Genomic DNA, 25887 nt, shown 5'->3' on the forward strand with positions numbered 1-25887 from the left:
CCACCAAGCAAGCAGGTGGCAAGAAGTCACACCACCGCCTTCCAAGACAACAGAGCAAACAAGGAGTTCTCCTCTTCTGCTGCAGAAGGCTTTAGGCTTATCTTAAGGCTTTAGGTCCAATCCTACTCTAACCAGCTCCCGCAGAAGTGTATGCCATAGGAGGCATCTTCTTCAGCAGTAACATTGCTGTGGAGCAAAGCATGCTCCAGCTGCACCAGGTGCAAGCGGAAAATGAAACCAGCAGATGTGCAAAGCCAAAACTTGGGTCAGCCCTGGAAACCTCCACTCGTACTGCCCACCGCAGACAAGCAGCGGAGGTGTGGGCAGAACAACCTCTTCCCACTCGCAGCTCCTGCTTCGCCTCCTCCAAACAACCCCAGAGCCAAGTTTAATCCTGCCCTGAGGGAAGGTGATGCACGAAACACAAGGTTGGCGGAATAATACTGATGTTACTCCTGCAGGGAAGATGCCCAGACGGCGCTGGACATGCCACCTGGCACCAGACACACAGTTTGCGTTTTTGTTTGCCGTTCACAGAGTTTGGCATCACAAAATCAGGCCCAGTCCCAGATTTGCTCAAAGCAACAGAAACTTCCTCTTCAGATTCACACCTCTTTAGCCAGAGGAGAGGACTAGTTAATGCAAAGAAAGAACAGACAGAGAATCCAGTGGCTCCTCTCCAAAACTCTGGAGGCAAAAGACAGACAGACAACAAGCCCTGGCTGGGTGATAAAAGGGAAAACAAAGCAAAGCTGCAGGGAAGTTGATAGAGAAGCCCAGCAAGGGGCTCTCCCAGGGACGGGGGCCCTGACCTGGGACCTACCGAGGTCTCACCTATAGCTTGGCCTTCACCAGGTCACTCCCCAGTTCTGAATGGACCATCGGAGAATGTAACAACTCCAAATTCCCTCTTAACAAACTGGAGAATTTAACACCACGAGGACAAGGTTTTGGTTTCTCCTAGGAAATACCTGTGGCCTGCCACCTCTTCAGGGTAAATGTTATCCCAGTGATACTTCTTCTCTTACAGCAAATGAAGCTTCTCACCCCTTTTCACCCCTAAATACAGAGCCAGGTGTTCCAAAATACAAGTCAAAACTCAGTTAGGAAGGGCTAAGAGAGAACCAGAGAAGCGGGAATCCCAAATGGGTTTTGCCTGGAGGCAAGGGGCAAAGACAGTGAGGTGCAGTAACTTTAACAAAATCTTTGTACAAGATCAAAGGAAAAAAAAAAGGTCACCCTGTCACTACAGAGATTGCCCAAACAAAGGTCAAAAAGAGCTCCTCTGATCGACAGAGTTAAGAGGGTACGGCTACTAGCAAGCTGGTTTCTTAGATTGTATTTGTGTAGCTGTCTAGGTGGGTTTGAAGACAAGTCAGACGTCACCCAAGAGAGTCCAGGATAAGGAATTTTGCAGTGGCTCTCGAAGGCAGATTTCCAAGCCATGGATTTAAAAGTTAGGGTTGCATGGGCTTGTCTGGATTTGCAGAGTGAATCTGCCAAACATTTCAATGCATATATTTGTAACAGACCAAGATCTGTATGCAAACCAGCTGGAGGGTCCCACATCATGTTTAAAGGATGGCACTAAGCAGCACGTCTCTGCAGCACGCCGTGAGGCCAAAGCTCCTCAAAGAGCAATCCTTGGAGGAAATCCAATAACAGAGCATACCACAGCATCCTACTTGCTGTGCTGTCTTAACCCTTGGCCTACGGTGATTCATCTTTGCTTGCAACCTCTAACATTTTCCGCCACCATTCATGCAGACACATTAGAAGGATTCAGTCACAGTCTAAAACATCCAGCATGGATCAATCACCATGGGCCTTTACCCTTGGCCGCAGGAAAGGGAACCCTGTCCGCAAGAAGACAAGAAGAACTCAATACCACCAGAGCACCCAAGAACAGCCTCTAATTGAAAAATGGAAATATGGAAGAGTTTGTTTCCCCCTTAAATATTCCACTTGACAAGTTGCTTTGGGCTGTAGCCTTCACCTTATTTTCATCAAGAAGGACCAATCCTTGCTCACTGCGAATACTCTTCTGATCTGCCATCACACAAGTTATGCTGGGTTTGAAGACAACAATTGCATGACTCTCTCCCCAGTTCCACACTTGCAGGGCCTGCCTCCCTGTCCCAGCACCCCCACAGCAGAGGCCGATCAGGATCTGCCCTAGACCCAGGATATCCAAACACTCCCTATCATATTGTCCGCAGTCGCCCTGGCTCACTCAGACCGAACGGGCACTTGGTCTGCACCAGCATCGCTGCCTTTAATGCCTGGAATTAGGCTCTGCAGATTAGGCAATGTGCTGAGGCTTATCTCTGTGTCTAATCACTAATAAAGTTGCAACCTGGTGCATTTGGACTGTATTAGGTCTCGTTCAACAACACGGGCTTTAAAAGTCATTTGCTTCCTCCAATCACTGCCACGTTTACTGCGGCGGGCATGCCTGCCCCGGCAGGTCCCACTCCCGCTCCCACCGCCTGGCCACCGCCAGCAGAAATCCAATTACGGGCACAATGGTCCCATCCGACAGAGGCTCCTGGGCCCCTCCATGCCCCCGCCCCGGAGCCCCCTCCACAATGGCTGCTTTTGTCGCAGCCGCGCTATTGTTTGGGATTCTCTCGCATCCCTGGACACGGGATAAAGAGCCGTGCTCGGAGAGATGTTTATGAATGAGGTCTCAGAGCACAGGGGTGCAGCAACACAGGGCTTGACCGTGGACAAAAGCAGGTCACGGTTTCTAAAAGCCGTGTCGAAATGAAATCATTGAAGATGTAATATGCACTCGCCGGGAACGAAAAGTTACGGGCAAAGAGAAAATAAGCAGTGAAATCCTAGTCCTTCCAAAGCCAAGGGAAGTTTTGCCACAGGCCTCAGTGCAGCCAGGGTGCCTCCTAAAATATGTATACTAAGTAAAATACCTAGCAGATCCCATTGCTTTAAGCCACACTTTTGTAAAGATTCTACATCGTACTGATTTCCAGAGGGGGAAAGAAAATATTTTAGTTTAATGAGAATGTTTTCTGTTTAAAAATGTAGCAGATAGTGGCAGTAAATAGTAGAATCTGTGCCCAAGAAACTAGGTCACAAATACCAGCTAATAATAATCTAAATCATTCTCCTAATGTCAGTGAAAAAACTCTGTTCTGATCTTCAGCTGGTGTAATCAATACGTTACACTAAATTCATCAACAGGAAAGACCTACACGTCCTCCAAGACTTGTAGGGGTTACAAGGATCTTCCCAACTAACAGCCTATAAGACCGGGTCAGTTCTGCAGTGACAGACTTTGTGAGAGCTCAGGCAGCTGGCAAAGTTAAGCTCCACTGCTAAAACACCTTCAGCATAACAGTACTACGAGTCTTGCTAACGGCCAAACTCCAGCTTCCTTCACACAACGAGGCATACCAGGGACAAAGCCACCTGCAGACCCCATCCATCACGTTGGAAAGTGCCTCTTTGTGAGGCTCTGCTGAGTAGAAGAAGATAGTAATCTTGTGAAACCTTTCTAGACTTTAAAGAGTAGAGGCAGACATATAATTGCATTCAATGAAACATCATATGGTAATAAGCAGCAACGGAATAGCCAAGTATAAATCTCCCATTCAGCAGAGTGTCACATGTATAAATCTATTTACCAAGGATTACTCTGTAGCTCCTACCATAATAAATCATCAGGAAAATGCCTTGTGAACCGCTAACAGAGCAGGAATTCAGAAAAGCAGGCAGGTTATTCTTCACAAGGAGGCAGGGATAACTAGCCAACCTGAGAGTTTGTTACAAATATGATATTAATTGCACTCTGCTTATTTGGTATGCTTGCTTGGGCACTTGGGTGGCTGAAATTGATTAAAAAAAAACAAAAAACCAACACTGAAACTTTCCTCTTTGCAACAAGAACACTGATTGGCATAGACTGTAGTACTTGGCCAAAGTCCAGGGGTCCAAAGACCATTCACTGAAGGAACTACAAAGACTCTTTGGACTTCAAAAGACTTTGGATCGGGTCACAATGCATCATAACCATTTACAAAAGAATGACATTCTGGCCTAGTTTCTGCTCAGTGTGAATTTTTTTTGTAGGCTAATCCCAGATAAATAACTGTTTTCTTGCATTATCTAGACCTTTCACTTCATGTTATGGGCTGTATCAGATAGATTAAGCACTGCACAGTCAACTAAGAGCATCTCTACAGGATGCTCCAGCTCCTGGCTCTGCAAGGATGCCATGTCACACACTGAAATGCCCTGCGCATCTGCAGGACGTGCCAAAACTCTTGCTAATCACCTGAAGTTTGTTATTTGTAGCCATGAGCAAACAGCATTCCGGAAAAGCTTTTGTTCTGTGCTGAAGAGCTCAGTACAGGTTGCATTCCAGAAGTAGCCAGATAAGGAAAAGGTCATATGTCAACACAGCATTTAATATACCAGAATCGGACTAAAACCACAGGCCAATCATATGAAGTAGCCAACTGCTTTAATGCCATTTAATTCAGTGAGACACACCTCTGACGTGCAGCAATGCACTGAACACTATTTCAGTGCCAGAACACACGGTGCCGTACAGCTCTCATACCTCAGGGTCTGTGGACGTCACGGTAGAAGCAAATACCGATGTCCCAGAGACTGCTTTCCCAAAATCATTCGCATGACGTACATTACTGCACACTTCAAATCTTTCCTTCCTTCTGCTTATGACCCCAGCTGTCATTCATATGTTTAGCATCAATGTTCATGTTCACATGGTCATAACCCGCACAGCAGAAGACCGCAAGCCAAATTCACCCTTGGTATAACTCAGTTACCTGGATGTGAAAAGCCTCAAAAAATGGCCTTGTCTGGTGCAGTAACACCTCAAAATCTGAGACGAGTCTGATCTACTTGTGGAAAGACAGAGAGTAAACAAAGCAGTTGCCCCTGAAAAAAAAAAAATTCTGAGCCTTTTTTCAAGCGCCAGCTAGCTTATTATTGCAGTTTCCATCGTGCCAACAAAATAATAATCAACCACATGTAAATCTTCCTAGGAAACTCCCCAAGTCTTTTCTAATAAAACTACCATAGAAAATACAGGTATGTTCTGTTTCCAACCCTCACCACTGAACTTCCACTACAGTCACCATCCCACCCAACTTGCAGTGCGAAAAACAGCTTCAGGAGCCCCTCAGTCTCCTGGCTTGACCACCTTGGACCAAAAACGAGTATTAGTGGATGAAAAACTGGACATGAGCCAGCAATGTGCGCTTGCAGATGAGAAAGCCAATCGTATCCTGGGCTGCAACACAAGCAGCGTGGCCAGCAGGACAAGTGAAGGGATTCTGCCCCTCTGCTCCGCTCTGCTGAGACCCCACTTAAAGCACTGCATCCAGTTCTGGAGCCCTCAGCACAGCAAAGACATGGACCTGTTGGAGCGGGGCCAGAGGAGGCCACAAAAATGTCCAGGGGGCTGGAGCACCTCTCCTGTGAGGAAAGGCTGAGAGAGTTGGGGCTGTTCAGCCTGGAGAAGAGAAGGCGGCAGGGAGACCTTATTGCAGCCTTTCAGTACTTAAAGGGGGATTACAAGAAAGATGTTGAAGATGCCCCTGCTCACTGCAGGGGGGTCAGGACACAAACTATTCTGTGACCTGAGACCACAAATGCTGCTCATTCTAACAATCAACTCTGCTATCAGATGCATGGCCACATCATGAAGATCACCACCTCCACATCTAGAACTCTACAGACTCCTTGCTGGGATCCTCACTGGTCTCCAGTTCATGAAAAAGCACTGAGATCTGGAAGCAGCTTTTCAGGTTAGGAGTGTGAAAGCAGTATGTGAAATGTCTGCTTGCACATGCTTTTCCTACAGCTAAAGAGGGACTTCTCCCTCTAGAACTGTCTTTCTGGCAGTTGTTACCAAACATTGAATTCACACACAAAATATTTATAAAATTTATCTACAATCCACACAATGTTCACGTTGCAGAACATCCCACTACATAAATCTGTACAAATAATGAAGACATTCTGGGATGAACATCTGAAGAAGCTGCTAGAGAAAAATCTGAGTGTGCTCATCGCAGTGCCTGATCCCACCTACTTTGCCAGACGTTTTTCACAGGCATCACTCTCACTGCCCTTTGACACAGGCAATTATCTGCTCCCAATCCCGGCTGACCTCACATTCCTTACCCACCTGCAACTCCCATATAAAGATAACAGGAGTTTCATTCACATTAGCTTAGCCTCTTTGTTCTGGGCAAGGAAACGATATTCGTAATGCCCAAACTGATTTCATTCCAGCAGAGGATTAGCTTCAATCTCTGTTGCTGTAGAACGAAAAGGCGAGCAAGAAATTGCCGTCAAATAATTACAATGCTTTTCGCTTTACAAAGGATGCCCAGAGGTTTACAAAAACAACCCTTTTGCTGGATTGAATCTGCAGTAAATTTCTGAGCGTCCTCAGACACAGTTAGAAAGTCTACCAAGTCTTGCAGATAAGGCCCAGGACGGATGGTGGGAAGATGAAAGCTCTGTTGCCTGCTCTTTTCATACTTAGGTTAGTCAACACACAAACCATAAAAAAGGGGAATAATGCTACTTCTCAGGCTTATAAATATGCTATGAGGCCAAACTCATTAGCGTTTACAAAGCACTCCTAGACTCATTGTCTGGAAGGAGTTATACAACCATAAAGTATTATTCATGCTGTTCCAAGGCAGAAAAGTATGTATTACTGCAAATCCAGCAGTAGCTTTGCATGCACCATTAAGGTTTACTACACTGTCTTAATCTAATCATAAGCACTTCAGAACCCAGATCTGTCATTCGAAACACACGGATCAGACTTCATCATTGAATAACCAACTGGGTCAACGATACACAGCACAGGACACACATGCACTTTTTTCCCCTGATTGATCCCCCACATCCACAATTGAACCATTTGTATTTTCAAAGCTCCATCATTATTGGTTGTCCTGCCATCTTGTATTACGTCTACTCAGGATTTCAACAGGTTCAAAACTCAGGTACTAGATCTGTTTGCACATTTTTAAAAAGCTGATGAGATGGGAAGGATCGCAAAGTTCAGGTCTACACCTCCTCCGGCATTTACTGAGGAAACTGGTTCCTTCGGGCAACTTTTTCTGCCCATCGTTATTCTGGGATCTCCTTTGCTTGCAATTCTGAAAATGTATTCATAACTAGCGGTAGACTTGCTTTTGACTTGCTGATCAAAACACAATCTTTATAGCTCCAGGCACCATCGTCAATGCTGTGCTGGAGGGAGTTCAATCCAGTTCAATGAAATTGGCTGTTAAAAATAACAGCTAGCTCACAAACTACATTTTTGGACTCATTTACTCCATCTCCCACTTTGGGCTGCTGCTGCACTCCTTTGCAGTGGTCTCCAGCTCGACCCTGAGGCAGGCAGGCAACTCTTGCTGCCCACTCCTCACTCATCATGAGCACATCTCCCCCCCGGCTCAGCACAAGGGCTGCCTGAGAGCTTCATCTGAGCTTGACAGAAGTTCTCCCCTCAACTGCCCTCTTGCTCTCTACCCTCCAGCAGCAGGTCCAGGTGGTCGGCACCTCCATCACTCCCCATGCAAGGCCATGCACTCCATGCTGCTCAGCCCTTCACTCCAGCTCTACAGATGCTGTTTTTGACAGAACAACCCTGTCCCTCTGCGTTTGATACGGTTTTGGTTTAAATCCAGATATGAAATCTCTCATTTAAAAAGAAAAGGTCAAATTCAAATATCGCCATCCTTAAACATAACACAGTCAGGGAGTTTCATCCTTTAGATAATATTCCTTTTACAGGGCCAATTCCAAGCCTTTCCCAAAAATATTGTATTTGCTTCACTTTGCCAAATAAAAAAATAAAAAAAAGATAGCCCTCTAATTTTTATCCAAATAAGGCAGAATGAAAGGACATGACAGCAGATTTTCCATCAGAAACTGCCCCTGGCCAACCTGGCCAAGATGCTATAACAGGCTCAAAGGAAAAATAGAGACCTCTCCAACAACTGCATCAGCTGCTGTTTACGTGGTCCACTCCTCATCTCGCAGGACTCCGAGCAAACTTGTCTCAACAGCTGTGAGACCAGAAGCTCGTTGGAACTAAGCTGTCACAGATGGAGGGCATTTACAGCTCTGCAGTGACACTTTCTCAAGTACACAGCCCCATGGCCAAAAAAATTAGCTGGTCACCGCAGCTACTTCCAAGAGCAAAGTCTGAACCATGTTCGGAATACCTAATACTCCAAAAACGCTGAGCACCTGTCCTTTGAACAGAAGATGCCCTTCGGGTGTCCCAGGTAGATCCCCAGAAACAAAACCGGAGCTGCTCCAGATCGCTCACCGCCATGCAAACTCTCGCCCTGCTGCTGCCGAGCCCGAGCAGGGCTGTGACCTGTCCGTGCCACCTCTGCCTATGCACCCACCCTCAGCTCTCACTTGTGTTAGGCACCAGATGCTGCTGCCACTGCGTTACAAAATGCTCCCTTCACTTGGAAAAAAACGCACAACAAAACACACAGAAGCAGATAAACACATAGCTTTGCATCTAAGCACGGATCAAACAACATTGCTGTTTGGAGGAATGTTCTTTTAAAGAACAAATTTCCAGAGGAACATAATTATGCTCCTAGGGTTAACAAAAGGATTTGCATGATCCCGTTTCTTTTCCTTACAACACTTCCAGTGATGGATGTGACCGAATACAACAACCCACTTAACCCCACAGCATCTACACCCATCATTTTAAATAACTAAACAGCATTCATTTGGGGTGATCCTTTCTCTTCCCCTTCCCACTGCTTAGCTTTACATATAGAAAACATTTAGTGTACAAGGCAAACAACAAACGGGAATATAATTAGTCCTTTCGAATCGAGATGTTGTTTAACTTAACTAATTGAAAAGAGAGAAAGCAAAAGCTCGCACTGTGTGGCTAGCGGCGAAGCCATAAAATGTCACTTTTCTGAGGTTCGTACTCCAGTAATTATCTTTTCTACAAAGAACAGTGACTCATAAATCTGCTTTTTCATAAAAATCCTGCACAAAAAAGGCTGCAATAAAAGAGCTCCCCCCTTTTTCTTGGTCAACTTGAGACTGAAACAAGGTCTTTATGAGCTGTGGGAGTGGAAAGTCATTAGGGTTTCAATTCCAAATGAAAATTAAGGCTTTTAACTTCCCATACTACTCATACTGACAACCTTTCATACATAATTGCCTAGGAAGAGTTACTGCAGTCTTGTCACCCTCCTAATGCTTCGGTGATACGCTGACAAATAGATCCTCCCTACAAATTCTACTACGCAAACGGGAATAAAAGCCCAAGGTGGTTAAGAAACATTGGGTTCACACCCAAGAGTGACTTTGATGACTTTGTAGTCAGGGCTTGTTAGGAGTTACCAAATTACCACCGTCAGAAATAGAGCAATAAAGGGATCCGGTAAGAATTTAACTGGAAAGAGGAAAGGTGTCTTCAGGGATCCAATAAGAATTTAACTAGAAAGAGGAAAGGTGTCTTCAGCAATTACGGCAAAGACACCGCTGCTTTGCAGTGACACAGGGAGCAACATGACAACAAGGACCCGTCTGCTTCACAGTTGTGGTCCTTTACCTCAGCCAAAATTGCACAAGGCTGCCAGATAACCAGCATTTTAAATACACATATATAATATGATACTCCACTGGGCAACGCAGATGGGATGAGCTGAAGGAGCAACAAATGCTGTCCCCAGTCTCTGAAAGATATCGAGGTAACCTGTTGCTGTGACAGCAGCAGTATCTTTCTGCACTTGTCTCTGGCTGTGGAGAGGCAAACACTGCTCTTGGTCTTGCTTTGCTCCTTGTCTTCTCATGGGAGAAGAATTATTGTTTGTCAAGTTTCTACTTTTGACAGTTGGCTGGAGATTGTCCACACTTGATCATCCTGCAGTCCCAAGAAGTATACACAACACAGAAAGAAGCATCCTAACACACAAAGTGCTGTTCTCCCAGAAAAGTTGAAGCAACTCCAAAGCTGGGAATTAGAAATGTCTGGAGTTTCAGTTACAATAAAGGCTGCTACTTCCTTGCTAGCTCATTACAACTCAAAACCTGAGTTATTTGTTATCACTGGTATCATAGCAATGGTTAGAGGCCCCATTTGAGGTAAGGGGCTAATTCTGTTGAACACTGTATGAGCATGTTATAAATGACCCAATGAACCCCATGAAACTTGGAGAAGACAAAGGAAAAATATTATACTGCTTGTATAAAAGGAGAACCACACATGACGTCATTTACCTAAGACTACATCAGAAAGCCACATTACAATGAGAAAGCACACCAAATCTGAGTCCCAATTCCACGCTGTAAAGTGCAAAACCATCCATCCTTTTGTTATTTTAAAGCTTACACCTGAGACCATACAGTCTTAACCGACCTCGTAAAAAGAGGACCGCATTTTTTTACAAGAGGCCAAGAGATGACCATGGGAGGTGTCCAAATAAACTGCTCAGAATCCAGAAAGCAAACAGCTACACCAAAAGCTGAAAAAGAACAACTTTCAGCAGACTGTTGAGTGCAGTCACACACATGCAGCTACATCCACATGGCCTGGAGGACTGCGAGCTGCAGAAATCATTATTTTTCCTGAGGTGGAACCTGCAGCCACTCCAGAAGAGAAGATCTCCACAAACAAGGCATACATTATCGTGTTTCAAGACATCAAAGAGGAATAAATGTGAAGGCTTTAAAAACTGATCCCCATCTTGTAAGAGGTGTAACAAACGGTTAAGAGCATGAAAAGGGAAAACACCGCAAACGTTATCAGAATCGGAAGACAGAAAGCCTGCTGCACTGGCTGAAATACTCAACTGGTTTGTAGCCTCAAAAATAAGCATCACAAAGAAATGAATGAATAATTAATAAAGCAAGTGAGTACATAGGTATATGTGACAGCAAAGGACAGGTGTATCAGCAGTCTGCACAGAATTGACTCACTCCTGTGCTGGGTCTGCGTTGCCATCAGGAAAACGAACAAGGGGACATTTTATCAGAGTTTTTCACAATATGCCATCTTTGTGCGATGCGTGAGCCACTGGTGAAGATCATATAACCTATAACCATGTATCACATTCAACAGCAAACAAGCTTTTAACTCAGTGGAAAGGGATTAAAAGCTCCGCAGATCCAAAGCATAGATCAAAGTTATATTCAGCTGCTAGGAAATATATAAATATGAGACTGCAAACCCCAGTAAGGGAGATAAGAAAAGGAAATCAGGAAGACAAAAGAATGCTGTGCATCACAAAAGTGCTTTAAGATTGTACATAAAAATAAGATTTTCTTAACAGCTTTGTTAGGAGCTGAAAAAGATTCAGCATCAACCAAAATGAGTTATTTTTTACTACTGATACTCTGCTAGCATCTGATGATGCTACTCCAGCATAAAATAGTGGACTTTTTGTAGGTTGTCCTGGAGCCATTTCTAGTAGATCCTACTGAAAACAAAAATGGGGGGAATCCAGTGAAAACACCAACATGATAACGGTAAACAGCTTCACATGTGAAACGAGGGGTAGTCCTCTGGCTACACAAAAATCAAGCGGACTATTCCCTAAATATCCCACATTATGTCCTTTGTTGGAGATTGAAGACATTATGGATCTCCTTTAAATAAAAGACAACAGCAAGTGTAAAGAGCCCAAGTCTTAACTCCATTCAAGCCGAACAGTGTCCCCGCAGTAACTTCACTGGGCGCCGAGACGTACGACACCACTAAACAGTCCATGGCCTGATACAAAGTCACAGCCATCCTTCCAGGAGCACAGTGTCACAGGAGTGGCATTTACAGGACAAGGCATTATCAATAAGTGTCACAGAGTGAATAAAATGTACCTTAGCAAGTAAAAAACGATGAAAGATGAGTGTCAACCCTCCAGAGGCTGCTTAGCACTTAATGGAGAGTGGGAAGCCAGGAATGCAGGTTTTAACCTTGCATTTGTGACACACAGCAACCCATCTTCAGATGATCCAGGACGGAAGATGTGGGGAAGGACAAACATTTTTTAAATCCAGTCAACACCACTAGATCAGAGACTGACAGCAAGCCTCCCGCTGCATTGGTTTCCATAGAAATATTAAGCTTTGGGGACTGGAAATGCTGTAAGGCTTACTTTTTCTTCTTTTCTGAAATAATCGTTTGGTTTTACTGTTCTGCTTCGAGTGGTCCTTTTTGCCTCCTCTTTTCCTCTCCGCACCACAGGTCTCTGCAGCGAGAGGACGGAGCAGCGCCCGCCCCGCACCTCTCCCCACCGCACCGCAGCGGGGCTCTCAGCACCACGTCACCTCGCTTCGTTGTCCCGGAAAGGCAGGGGCAGGTCAGACAGGGCTGCCAACCCCCAAAAACAGGCAGCCCTGGAGCATCCTACTGCCCTGGGGATGGTTTGAACCAGCAGCAAAGTATCTCCGCTTGCATCCCAGCCTGAGCCCCTGCTCCATCCATTTGCTCTACACTCTGTTTAATATCTTCATCAATGACACCGACAGCGGGATCGAGTGCACCCTCAGCAAGTTTGCAGATGTCACCAAGCTGAGTGGTGTAGTTGACACACCAGAAGGATGGGATGTCACCCAGAGGGACCTGGACAAGCTCAAGAATTGGCCCGTGTGAACCTCCTGAAGTTCAACAAGGCCAAGTGCAGTGTCCTGCATCTACATTGGGGCAACCCCCACTATCAGTAGAGGCTGGGGGATGAAGGGCTTGAGAGCAGCCCTGGCAAGTAGGACTTGGGGGTACTGGCATATGAAAAGCTGGACATGAGCCAGCAATGCGTGTCCGCAGACAAGAAAGCCAATCATATCCTGGGCTGCATCACAAGCAGCGTGGCCAGCAGGACAAGTGAAGGGATTCTGTCCCTCTGCTCCACTCTGCTGAGACACCACTTAAAGTACTACGTCCAGTTCTGGAGCCCTCAGCACAGCAAAGACATGGGCCTGTTGGAGCGGGGCCAGAGGAGGCCACAAAGATGACCCAAGGGATGAAACCCCTCTCCTATGAGGAAAGGCTGAGAGAGTTGGGGCTGTTCAGCCTGGAGAAGAGAAGGCTGCGGGGAGACCTTATAGCAGCCTTTCAGTACTTAAAGGGGACTTGGAAGAAAGATGGGGACCAACTTGTTAGCAGGGCCTGTAGCAATAGGACAAGGGGTAATGGCTTCAAACTAAAAGAGGGTAGATTCAGACTGAATATAAGGAAGAAATTTTTTACAATGAGGGTGGTGAAACATGAACAAGTTGCCCAGAGAGGTGGTAGATGCCCCATCCCTGGCAACATTCAAGGTAAGGCTGGATGGGACTCTAAGCAACCTGATCGAGTTGAAGATGCCCCTGCTCGTTGCAGGCGTGTTGGACTAGGTGACCTTTAAAGGTCCCTTCCAACCCAGACTATTCTATGATTCCATAATACATCCTACATCCTCCGTCTCCCACCAACATTCAAATGCCACTGGCTCTCCTGCACACAAACAAAACCCCAGCAGCAGAGGAGTTTGAGGATGAAATGGGGGAAAGGTAGCAGCACGTAGTCCTGAACATCATTGCACAGAGCTAGGGGACGGAACCACATCTGAAGAGCTTTTCAGAGCACTCCAGCTTTGATTGAACTAATTCTGCCAGCAAGCTGGGGTTGACACAACCACACAAGACAGCTAGTGGGTCACCCCTGTGACTGGAGTTTACAGCTGGCCAGAGCCCTGATGCTCTTAGCCTGGCACTAGTCGCCAGTGCTCCCTCTGCTATGGCCACCCCAGCCCTCTTCATCACGGCCGCCCCAGGCACACAGGAGACATCCCGTCCTACAAGCCTGTAGGAGAAACCCATGCAGATGATGAGATAACTCACACCAGATTTAGGATCGCTTCCATCTCGCCGCAAGATCCCTGAAGTGGAGGGTCTACAGCCACTTTCTAAGCCAGGCAACACGGCTGCAATACTGACAGCACTTAGCATGGTGCTTTGGAGTGCCCCAGTCTCAAATCTAACCAATAAATAACCTGTAATCTACTTCATAAAGACTGTCTGTCATTAAGACCCTTTGCAGGAGGCCCCCGGAGCAAGGTGAACATTTTCCACCACCACTGCTCAGAGACATAAGAAGTCAGCACAAACAATGAGCTTCTCGAGAGGGGCAAATACCAAGGCAAGAGGCAATTTAAGAGAAGGAAGAGCATACATATACCTGTATGCATGGGGACTGAAGTAACCTAGCATAAACGGTCTCGGCCCAGACACGAGTCACTAGAAAAAGTGTTGAAAATAACCTGTATAGCAGCCTTCAATTGCCATGGTGATAAATGTTTCCTAATGTCTAAGAGCAGCTGAGTCCTGAACTCCACACACCTCATTCACTAACAAAAGCGCTCATTATATTAAAAAAAAAAAAAATCAAACACGTATTGTGGCCATTTTAAGCCCTCCTCAGATCAAGGGCTGATTTACGCTCTCATTTCAATGGAGAGTACTGTGCTCACACCGCTGTTAATTCAGAAGATGGAGCTGGCTTGCTTTTTACTTCACAATTCAGTAGGCAAGGGAAAGACAGATTCTCTGAGACAGTGTTACTTTTTCTGCCAGGAGTTATCTATTTGCAGAAGTGGGTCAACTTTCTCTTGGTGGACATGTTAGTGTGCGAGTGCCTAGCAGCGCTGCCTGCGAATTCCTGCCTGCTCCGCGCGTGGAGGAACCTCTGCACATAACTATTTATGGCAGCCAAGTGCTTCATGAATTGCAGCAAGTTAACCACAAGGGGATGATGACATTTGGCGACAGGGCAGGATGAAATCTGGCTGGCAGACAAAAAGTCAGGTTAAAAATACAGAATGCAGAAGCAAACCCATCCAGTCACTGCTAATTCACAGGAAAACTGGATGCACAGCCCCCAAACCTTCCCTCTTCCATGCGAGCAGTGTTGTGTGTTCTGCAGCGGGATGCATTAAGGCCTGATTGCAAGTGTGGAGAGGACTTCAGCCTTCCTGGGTTCAAGTGTTTTAAGTGTATTTTAATGGGCTTATAATTTTTTCATTTGCCTCACTCCACACCTTGTGATGCATACCAGACATTTTTGAATGTTTAAGCACCTCATCTCCACCTCACCCACCAGTGAGATCAGCCACTCTCCATCCTTCTGCTCCCAGAGCATCTCCAAAGGGCAGCCCCAACACAGCAGGATGCAGCAGGGCCACACTGAGGGGACAACATCAGCAGACCCTGCCATGGATATGTCTGTGTGAGATGCAAGCAAGGCCACAGCCATGCTGGGGCAGATAAAAAGCCCAACGCCTCCCAGGGTAGGACTCCAGTATCACCCAGGTTGCATGGATGGAGTCAGCCTTGTCCGCACAAAAGCTTTAACCCCTGAGCTTTCAGATACAATGCTTCTGTTACTGTCAATGTTCATGTCCCTCATCTTCGCACACACACTGAGTGTAACACCTGCCAAGGCTGCATTTTGGGTTCCCATGCCTGCCACTTAATTAGATCACCATTTAATTCGAACCTCAGCTTTATTTGATGAAATGCCTCCAGAGGACCACATCATTTACACGTAACCTACACAGTTTATTCCCCATATTCTGATTGCTTTTGACAAGTCTAAGAGGATAATTCCATCAAAGGCCCATAGAAAATTGCATTTTAACCAGTACAAGTCTTTTCCTTCAATAGGACAGCTGAGAACAAGATATCTCTATAGAAATTCGAAAGAAGAAAACAAATTTGAACGCACTACTGTGGAGAACATATTTCCAGATATGACCCACCTTTAGTAACTAGTTTAAGTGTCCTGAGCCTTGTTTTCAGGGACAGCAGCTACCCTGCAGCTTGGGAGCCAAGCGGGCTGGCACACAGGCAGCATCCCAGCAAGGAGGCAGACGCAGGCAATGACAAAGATGCTTCCAAGTGGAGCCCTCCACCGCAGCCCCTTGGATGAGTGACCTATGACTGCTGGCTATAAGAAACTCCAGCTGTACCCTCAGTGTTCGAGACCTCAACATCGACAAATCCATCAGGGGGACTCAATGAACTTACAGCAGAGATGGAAACAGGTGTTTCTACAAAGGTCTTGCATCTAGTGTACCAGCCCAGGGCACATTTCCTGGCTTAATCACAAGGAACCTGTACGCAGCAGCCTTCAACACCAAAAATACCAACAGGCTAAATAAGGCAGTATCAAAAAAACAAAAAGTTAAAGCAATGTTGAGAGGATGAAGAGTGTTCTTGATATAAGCAAGATATTAAATTGTTCAGATAGCCAGACCTCTGCTTAAGCACGGCAGGGGCCACTGAGCTCCGAGAGGTCTCCATCACAGAGAACGGGGCTTTCTCTGAGCTGGGCGGCTGTGCCCAGGGGCTTGGGGACTGCCAGGGCTGACATCTGACTGCCACCGAGAAAGGCGGTTTCCTCTCTTTCACCGGGGCTAGCACAGCTGCACTGGAAGAATGGGCAATGGTCACCACACTACCTCGAACCAGACTGACCTCACCTGACTTGAGATGGTTGCATAGGAAGTAGCCACCCAGGCTGCCTTCCCATCAGCAGAGAGAAAGAGCACAGTGAGCGTGCAGCTCTTCTCCCTCTAAAGAAGACATAGCTGACATAAATCATGACACTAAAGTGCCTTTCTCTACGTGGCCGACAAAGGAAGCCCAAGGGGACATAGATGCTAAAGTCTATATTGGAGAGATCTCAAATTAAATGGGATGAACCTCACCCGTTGCTTCTGCCCCTGCACCGCCTCATCTCAAAGGCCTCATTAATACGTCATAGTAAATAATATGTATATTGATCATAAAATACGCTAATAAAAACAAAGGACTTTGGCCTAAAGGCCGTGTGAAGAAGAGGAGGAATAAGCACAGGGTAGCTGCACGTCCAATCAATACCAACCCACAGGGAACAGCCATTTCTCTTTGCCACCATTTTAACTGTAATATATCTTACCCTTTAGGTAAATATGTGGGCATTTACAAGTGGGAATCAATACAAGCAGAGATTTTCCCACCCCCTCACCCGGAGAGACCATTCTTCTTCCGTTGGAGGAGACAACAGCAGGAGGCCACAGATAAATGTGTCTGCTACTACAAGCTACTTGCCATATCCATGGCTTTCTTCTGGGCCCCTCTGACCACTTTTTAAGTGTTGATGCTTTTAATAATTAAAAAAAACCACAACCCACCTGTTCACATTGACAAAGAAATGCATTAACATTTTACCCAACTGGAATAAAGCAAGTGTCCATTTTGGGAACCCAGAGCAAAAGCTTCCACTTCCTTCAGTGGAAGGTGAAGAAGTTCTAACCACAACATTCAATTGATGGACAGAAAAAAAGAATAAAGCCCAAAAGTTTTGCCTGCGTGCATAGGATTTTGTCCCAGGCGCATCACCAGCTAGCCAGTCTGTATGCCTCCAGGCTTGCAGATGGATCAACAGTTGTCCCAGTCAGATCTAGATAAGGCTAAAACCAGTGGAAGCTGTTGCCCTGGCCCCAGGGAGCTTCAGGTCACTCCTCCCAACGTTCCCACATACCTCACAGTCCAGGGACATATCCTATGGTACCTGAAGGATTTTTCCTTCCCCCAGGTCATGTTAATAATATCACCCAATGTGGCTCTTTCTTTCCTTTTTTCTTTCAGTTTTTTTTCAGAAACCTTATTCTGGCAGGAACTAGGCAGTCGCAACGGCCATCACTCCAACGGAGCTGCCCGAAGGTGGACAGGCAAAAAAGACTACTTATGCACAGAGAGACTCCCACCATGCATGCAAAGGAAAGCCAAAGCACTCAGAAGCACAGCACAGCAACTGTGCCTCGATTTCTCTCCCGGATCTGTGAGCAGATTTATGGGAACTGTGGCACATCACTCAACACGGATGCAACTGGCCGGTTGCCATGACGTAGTTTGGAGATGCCCCTGTCCCACAGCCCAGGTCCCAGCTTACACACAGAGAATGGAAACACCATTTACTTTCAGACCGAGAAGACTTCCTCTTGCCTCTCAGCTGAACATCCAGAACTGAGTAAGATTACACGTGTGATCTAACATTAGCCGTTTTCACACTATCAGTTATGCTTACTACCTTATCTTCCATGAGCGGATAATTAATCATCATGTTCCAGGTATCAGCTTCCAAAAGGCAGTTTATAAAAGTAAACAGACTTCAGACAAGTGAAGGGAACGTGGATCGCAGGTTGGTTCGGTTTTTTATTTTTTAAACTTGTACCATTTATACTGAATTCATGTTACAAAACTAGAGTTCATCACCTCACATTGGGGTGGGTCACTGGGGCCAATAAATCAAGCCCTGGTTTACCAACTCACTTCCAAAGGATTGCTGAAGAGAAAATGAGAAACACTTCATGTACCTTTCCTGGCTAAGATTTAACTGAAAAGTTACCTCCCTAGGAGCGTTTAAGAACCACCATACTCTTGATTCCTTCAGAAAAGCACTAACCAAGTGAAGTAGTCCTGCTCATTACCTAGAAAAGCAGAGCACCACACCAAGCCCCACTGATGCTGCTACCAGAGGCAGCACATTTCAGGACTTTTCAGCTTTTCCATATGCAAAAGTGCTCTAGCAAACAGCTCACCATGCCTTGCCCCCACCAGCTGTCCAAGGTTTCTGCTGTGTTCTTACTACAGATGTTAAATTCTGCCCTGCATCCATCCGAGATGCCCTCCACCCTCTACAAGAGAGTACATGAGGGCTGTTCATTGCTGCATTAATTGAGTTGACCGGGCAGTTTCTGCTTTATCCAGTGTTTTAAAGATGAGACAACAGCAAACCAGACTGAAGTTTGCAACCTAAGCATGAAAGACCATACTTTTTCCTTTTCTTCCCTTCCATTTTATCCTTGGGGGAGGGAGCAGGGAGTAGGAAATCCTCAGGAAAAGAGTATTAAAAGGCTGAGATCTAAGCTGCGTGCAGGGAAGGCAGAGACGGCACCAGGAGACCTGGAAGGATGCTCGCTGAGGGGCTGCTCCTTGACAGCTCCACTACCCACCTGACTCACCGGGATGGTTCTTCACCCTCACCTGCCCGGCTCTTCCACATTGTCACAGGCTTAACAGCACTGCCACTTGGTCCCAGGCAAGCTCCCCGCCCCCCAAACTTCTTGCTGTCAGTCAAAAAAGAGGCCTGATAAGTTTGCATTTGCATATGTATTGGGAGGCATTTCCAAAGGCACAGTCAGGGAAATGGCCTTGCTGAATGCCGATGCTATCTGAGAATGACAACTATTCGAGTCATTTTACAGCTTCACTACCTAAGTGGAGAGATCAGGCTGGTTTGCATCTTTACAGGGACTGTTAGCTTTAAAAGTGATAATCGTATCTGTCCCATCCTCAGAAATGAAGCTACAGGTTGGCAGCAAAGAGTGAGCTTCAGTGCTTCCCACAGCGAATACCTTCCACAGGCATCCCAAAATCAGAAGTCACTAAAACCTGCGGTCACGTCTGAAACGCTTGAGGCCACACTCCTCCCTTCCACCCAGGAGCACGAGAAAGGATGCAAAGGCACGCATGGAAGCATATACGTGTGCAGATTACCACCGCTATGCTTATCCCACGTAGGGTAGGACATGAGACTCCTTGGAAAGATGCTGCTGGGCACCGTCCTGCACACAGCATTTGAGGATGGCAGTGAGGATGGAGCTCTGCAAGCAGAGACTTTCCTCTTTGTGCAGGTGGGGATGCCTGGAATCCCAGGCGAAGCATCCCACGGTGCCTCGCACTGGGTTTAAGGGACGTGATGAGGCCGTGGTGGTGTCCCACGCGCACAAGAGCCCTGGATTAACAGGAATTAATTTAACTGGCTTTGTCCTAGTCAGCAGTCAACACCTAAAAAGGGATGGGGTCTAAGGTTCACAAACCAGGCCTGCGAAGCCCTTCAGTCCCAAAACAGTAACGGCACATTCATTATCTGCCAAGTGCTCTCTGGGTCTCTGCGCACAGCAAGCAATGTTTTCTGAAAATAAAGTCAAGTCACATCAGAAGCACAAACTATCTGCAGATTTACAAACCAGATACTCCTGATTTACACAGCACTAGGAGAGAGAGAGAGAAAAAGCAACAAAAGTTCAAAGATGCTTGCTGTACCCTGCAACATCTGGTGACTGGATCACCCTTGAAACCAGCAATTCCTGTCTACTGGGTGAGGTGGCCGGAACACCTCCAGCTGTGAGCGGAGCCACACAGCTGCGACAACAGGACCGCACGTGGCAAATTCATGGATGAACACAGTATTTGAGAACTGGGTTGATCGGTGCTGCATGCCTTCAGATCTCTCGGGGCACAAGGACTCACCATAAATCACCAAAAAAGAGGACCAGCACTCCCCGGTCCCACCAGGACCACCTCTGGGAGCTCTGGGAGCTGAAGGCATGGTTATCCGGTAAACACATCCACTGCTGGCACCAGTCGGAGCCAAGCTCTGGGGCTCCAGCCCCATCCCTGTGCTCGGAGGAGGGCAAAGCGTACCCCAGCCAGAAAACCGATGTCTCTGGCTGTAAAAGAGGATGAAGAACATTAAAAGGAGCCTTATACACAACAATCAATTAGATTGGTGCCTGGCTCGATTCCTGTTGAACCCTCTTGGCCAAACTGCTCCTTCTAGAAGTCAAGTATTCAGCCTTACTGGTTTCAAAAGAGAAAAAATCAAATCTTCATTTTAAAGACATTCCAATATTGTTATTTTAATGCCTGATCACCACAACAGGAGAAACTTTGCTCGAATACAAACTGTCAGAGGAGGCTTGGCACAATTCCACAGTGGAGCTCGGTTCTAACTTTAACGACTAGGCTGAACAAAACTGCAAGCACAGCATCCCTTGGAGAGCAATCTCCCCTCTCCAGACAAACCTCCTGTGCCTGAAGCAGAGCAGGCGAACGGGGGGCAGCCGAGCTGCGCCTCTCCTAACCCGCTGAGCCCGCCGGAGCCCGCCGGCCCGAGCACCCGCGGAGCTGGCAGGTGAGGACGCTCTGTGGGGCAGAGCTGCCCCTTCGTCAGACGCTTCCCACATCTCACCCAGGCTCTTTGTCAATCTTACCAAACCAGCAAACAAACAAGCCAAACGCCAACCAAAATATGTAAAGGTGGAGAGAGAGGAGGAAGAGATGGGAAAAAAAAAATCAGTGTTTGTTTAACCCTGAAAACTCTGGCTGTTTGTTGTCAACACCAAACCCCAAAACAAACAAACGAAACAAACCACCAACCCTCCAGATAAAAGAGGCTCCAACCCGCAGCCCCAGACATCGGTAACGCAGTCAGGGAGAGCACCCCCCCCCCAAACACCCCGTCCCGCAGACGGGTCCCCCTCCCCGGGGCCGCTCTTCCAGAGGTCACCAAGGGCGGGCAGGGGGTGGCGATGGCGAGGATCCCCCCTCCCTGGCATCGCTCCCCCCCTGCCGAGCGGTCCGGACCCGCCGAGGGGCCAGCCGGGCTCTGGAGAGTGGGATGCGGCGGGGCGGGGCGGGGGCTCACCGTTGAGGCCGTTGGGGATGCTCCGGTGGTGGAGGGGCGCGGACAGGTCATCCATGGACCTCCGCATGGCCCCGGCCTTGCTGTCGCCGGCCTTGTGGTGGTGGAGGTGGTGGTGGTGGTGGTGGTCGGGGCTGCCCGCGCTGCCCGTGCTGGAGGTGCTGCTCCCGTCCCCCACGTCCCTGGTGGCCGAGCCGCCGTTGAGGTTGGTCAGGCTGGCCTGGCTGTCGATGGAGCTCCGCGAGCCGGCCCCACTCCGCTCCTCGTCCAGCATCAGCACCATCTCCTTCAGCTCCACGTTCTCCCGCAGGAGGGTCTCCTGCCTCGCCTCCAGGTCCTTCAGCTTCTGCTGGTACATGCCCACCTCCTTCCACATCACGCTGGCCGTGTGCCTCCCGAAGCGCTGCCATTCCCTCGACAGCTTCTTGCCTTTCTGCCGGTCGTCGTCCAAGAAGCAGCAGAGCTCCCTCAGCTCCTGGTTGTCGTCCTGCAACTTCTGGTTCACCTCCTTCAGCCCGCGGATCTCATGCAGGTGGAGCTGCAGCCGCCGGTTCACGTCCTTCATCAAGTTGCCGTGTTCCACCATTAAGTTCATCTTCTCGTTCTCCACTTTCCTCAGCCTCTTCACCAGCTCCTCCTTGCTCCACCGCAGCATCTCCTCTTCCGAAATTTTGCTCAGGTCCTCCTTAGACCCTTCCAGGGGATTCTTTGCCATCGTCTGCGCCCGGGCAGCGTGTGCGGTAACCAACGGTGCGGGTGACTCGGGGGATTCCGCTCGCCTGGTTTCCTGGGACCGGAATTCAGTGCAGCATCTCGGGGAAGAAATATTACCGCTCTCCGCGAAGCGTGGGACGAGGAAGACGAGCAACGCCGGACTGGAAGCTCTGCTCCCCCGCAGACCCCATAATAAAATTAAAAAAAAAAAAAAAAAGGAAAAATAAGGCGCCCCCCCGAAGGGGGCTGGGGGCGGCGGGAGCCGGGAGCCGAGCGATGCCCCCCCCCCCCCCCTCAAGCGAAGCCTCCGCCGGGGATCGGCCAACTTACCCCGGGCAACACAACTACGCGGCGGCCGGCCGGTCCCCCCCGCCCCGGCTCCCGGGCGCTCCGCCCGCTCGTCCTCCCGGCCCCGCCGCTCCTCGCTCCCCGCCGCGGCACACCGGGCACCCCGCGGCCGCTGCCCCGCTCCGCCGCGGCTCGCCCGCAGCCCGCCGGCGACGCGGGGCCGAGCCAGGCGCGGCGGCCGATGCCGGTGCGGCGCTGCTAGGAGCGGCGGGGGAGCCGGCGCCTTCCCGGAACGGCTCAGCCCTCGGCAGGGAGGGACGGAGGGGGCGGGCGGCAGCACCGGGGCTGGTCCCACCTCCTGCCGGGCAGGGGGGCGCGGCCGGGCCGGGCCGAGCCGAGCCGAGCCGAGCCGGGCCGAGCCGGGCCGAGCGCCTCCCGCCCCCGCCGCGCCGTTGGCTGCCGGGCTGGGCGCTGGCCGGGCCCCGGTGCGCCGCGCCCCGCCGCCGGCTCGGGTTACCGGAGCCGCGGCCGCCGCAGCCAATGCGGGGCCGCCTGGCGCCTTCAAACGGCAGGTACAAAGGGACGGGGCCGCTCACGCCCGCCCTGCGCCGCCGTGCCCGGCTCACCGCCGCCCCCCCCGGGGCTGCCACCCCCTTCTTGCCTTTTTTTTTTGTGTTGTTGGTTTTTCCGGGTTTTTTTTTCTTAACGAGAAGCTCCCGGAGGGAGCAGCGGCCCGGGGAAGGGCGGGGTCGGGCCGGCAGGAAAACGCGCCCGCCGGGCGGCCCGGGGAAGCGGCGCCGGAGCGGCCCCGGCCCCGCTCTGCCAGGCGCGGGGAGGGACCGGAGCCGCCGGCAGCGGAGCGGCCCCCCACCCCCCCCGCCGCGGGCTGTGTCCCCGGACCGGACCGGGCCCGGCGCCGCCCGCCCCCCCCCGGGCCTCCCCGCCTCGGGCAGAGCCTGCGGGTGGGGGCAGCCGCCCCCCGCCGCCCCTCGCCGCTCCCGGGGCCGGTGCAGCCCCGCGGGGCTCGGCCGTGCGGGAGGAGCCGCAGGCACCGCGCAATCCTCGGTGAAATCCGCCCCGGTCCCGGGGGCCGGGGGCGGGGGTGCCGGCGTCAGCGGGCAGGGCCCGGCAAGGGGCGCAGAAAGTCGGTGAAGCGGATTTCCCAGGCAGATTTCCTACGTCCCCGCACCACCTTCCCTCACATTTCGGCTACCGCACGTTTCCTTGGGCCTGGCCATCGCTCTCTGGGCTGCTTTTGGCCGGTGGCCACGTTGTAAAAATGGAAGGTGCACCCGGACGGAGCGGTGCTGCCAGCTATTTCCTGCACTGGTGTCCTGAAAAAGCCCCAGGGAGCTGCCAGCTTCGTGTTCTGGGGAACCTCGGCGAATGGTTTGTCACCAGGGTTAGCCCGGTGCAACCTCAGATTGCTGACCGTGCTGGGAAGGTGGCCGGGGCCTCTCGCTATACGGAAACATCAAATCCGATGCCAGAGCGTGGGATGCGGAGCAGATGGCCCGCGCGTGGAGGGAACATCAGAATGGAGAAGGATGGAGGATTGCAACTTCTGCCTTTTGGTGTTGTCTTGCCGAGTCTCAGTAAAGCTGCAGTTTCTCGGATGTTTTTCTGCACGGCTCTGTGCTTCTTGGTTCCTGAGCCCAGACGTACCCTGGCAAACTGAGACAACCGCCTGTTCCCTGCTGGAGCAGAACCGCAGGACTTCCCTGCGGTTCCTCAACCCCTCCATGGCCGCTGCTGGTCCTGCTCCTCTCCCAGAGCAGCTTTTACCTCTTTGTTATCAAAAGGGTCAGAGGAGCTGAAGACAGAGCGTGGACGCGAGTTCCCTGACGCGGGATGTGTGGGTGGTGGATCCCTGGTGACACGCCGCCCAGATGCGGAGATGTGAAGAGGACGATTCTCCCCTAGCTCCCTTCCAGGGGGATCGCTCCAAGCAGGCCAAGCAGCGGCCACCAGGGACCAGGAGCAGCACCAGAGCTATGCTCTGACCTGGGTGCCCACCTTGGTGGCAGCTCTCCAGAAGGTGCAGTCCTGGCCGTGGCCGGTCAGCCCCTCCTGAGTCAACCCTTGGGATGTTTCCAAAACCAGCAGGTGCCTGTGCCGGGGGGCCACTGCTCCCGGGGGCTGGGACCCCTCTGAGATGTCCCAGACGGGTCACGGCCAGCACAGCACATAGCCAGGCTATGCCTCATCTCCTGCTTCTCACCACCCTGAGCCAGGCCACCAGAAGGTAGGACCTTCTGCAATGGGGCACGCTGCCGCTGCTCATGGCTGCGTCGTGTCTCGAAGGCACCCAGGCGTCTGCCGAGCCAAGCCTTTTATTTACAAGGCTCTAATCACATCCTTCCCCACAGGAAGCGGAAAGTGCTTCTCCCAGACCCTCCCAAGCGGTGATCTGACTAGCAGATCCCCGGCTGGTGGCTGAGGAAGGAGGAGCAGAGTGGGGGGACCCTGCAGAGCGGATGTTCCTCGCTGGCCGAAGTCAATAGCAGAGGAGAAGCCTCCGGTGGCTGCACTGCAGGCGGAGGCGCAGCTACACCGTGGTGGTGGTGCCTGGCCCAGGCAGTGTATTGCCCGGCCTGCCTGATACTTGCTTCATCTTTTTTCCAAGAAAGGCTGGTTTTTTTCTAAATGAAACCTGGTGAAGTTTGCGGTTTATTGATGCCTGTGCAGAAACTGAGCCCAGCAGACAGGGGGGCTCCTCAGAGGAAGCGAGGAGCTTATTAACATCCACAGAGGAAGTCAGCGTGATGATTAAGACTTGCTCTCAGCACTCGGTGGGTACGTCTGTGCTCTCGGAAAAGTTAGGTGCAGATCCACCCTGCCGCCAGCCACAAGAGGTTTGCTGTGGTACTGGTGCCCAGGTGGCCATTGAAGCATGGTGACCTGGTGTGCTTGGGCGTCCAGAGTCCTGTATGCTCTGGAGGTGGCAGTGAAGCTGCCGAGTGCCCAGATGGCGTCTGGTCCTGGCGAACACCCGGGGGAACACTCCTCCGTTAGCAATGAAGAGAGAGGGATGGGGTCAGCAGGTTGGAGCGAGTGAGACCCAAATCGGGTGGACACCATGTGTCGTTGCCTGTTTTGCTCCCTCTTCTTCCTTTCAAGGCGGTCGTTGCGTTGCAGGAGAGGGAAATCCGTTTAGCTTGGAAAGGCAAGGCAGCAGTGCCAGAGCAGAGGCGTGAAGCTGGGTGGTATCAGAAGGTGTCTGTGGCCCAGGTGATCTGTGGACACAGTGGATCCAAGGGCTGGGATGAGGCAGGTGTTTGAAGTTCTGTGATACCTTAGAGGGCAAGGCTAGGTCAGCGTGCAGTTTTATGACCAATAGCAAACCCGGTGTTGCAGGCAGATTTTTGATC

General features: G+C 49.9%; 1 protein-coding gene across 2 annotated transcripts in view; it reads right to left on the reverse strand.

Annotated features, from left to right (window-relative positions):
* The window catches only part of CCDC85C (coiled-coil domain containing 85C), a 119474-nt gene extending 96826 nt beyond the window's left edge, over positions 1-22648 (reverse strand). For both annotated transcript variants that reach the window (XM_075426428.1, XM_075426429.1), the window contains exons 1-2: positions 22559-22648; positions 21518-22398 (exon numbers count right to left, since the gene is read on the reverse strand). In XM_075426428.1, coding sequence (XP_075282543.1) covers positions 21518-22229 — 712 coding nt within the window. In that variant the 5' untranslated portion in view covers positions 22230-22398; positions 22559-22648. The remainder of the gene's footprint in view (positions 1-21517; positions 22399-22558) is intronic.
* Positions 22649-25887: the final 3239 nt, after the last annotated feature.

This window comes from Opisthocomus hoazin, chromosome 7, assembly GCF_030867145.1.
Source record: "Opisthocomus hoazin isolate bOpiHoa1 chromosome 7, bOpiHoa1.hap1, whole genome shotgun sequence".
Lineage (NCBI taxonomy): Eukaryota > Metazoa > Chordata > Aves > Opisthocomiformes > Opisthocomidae > Opisthocomus > Opisthocomus hoazin.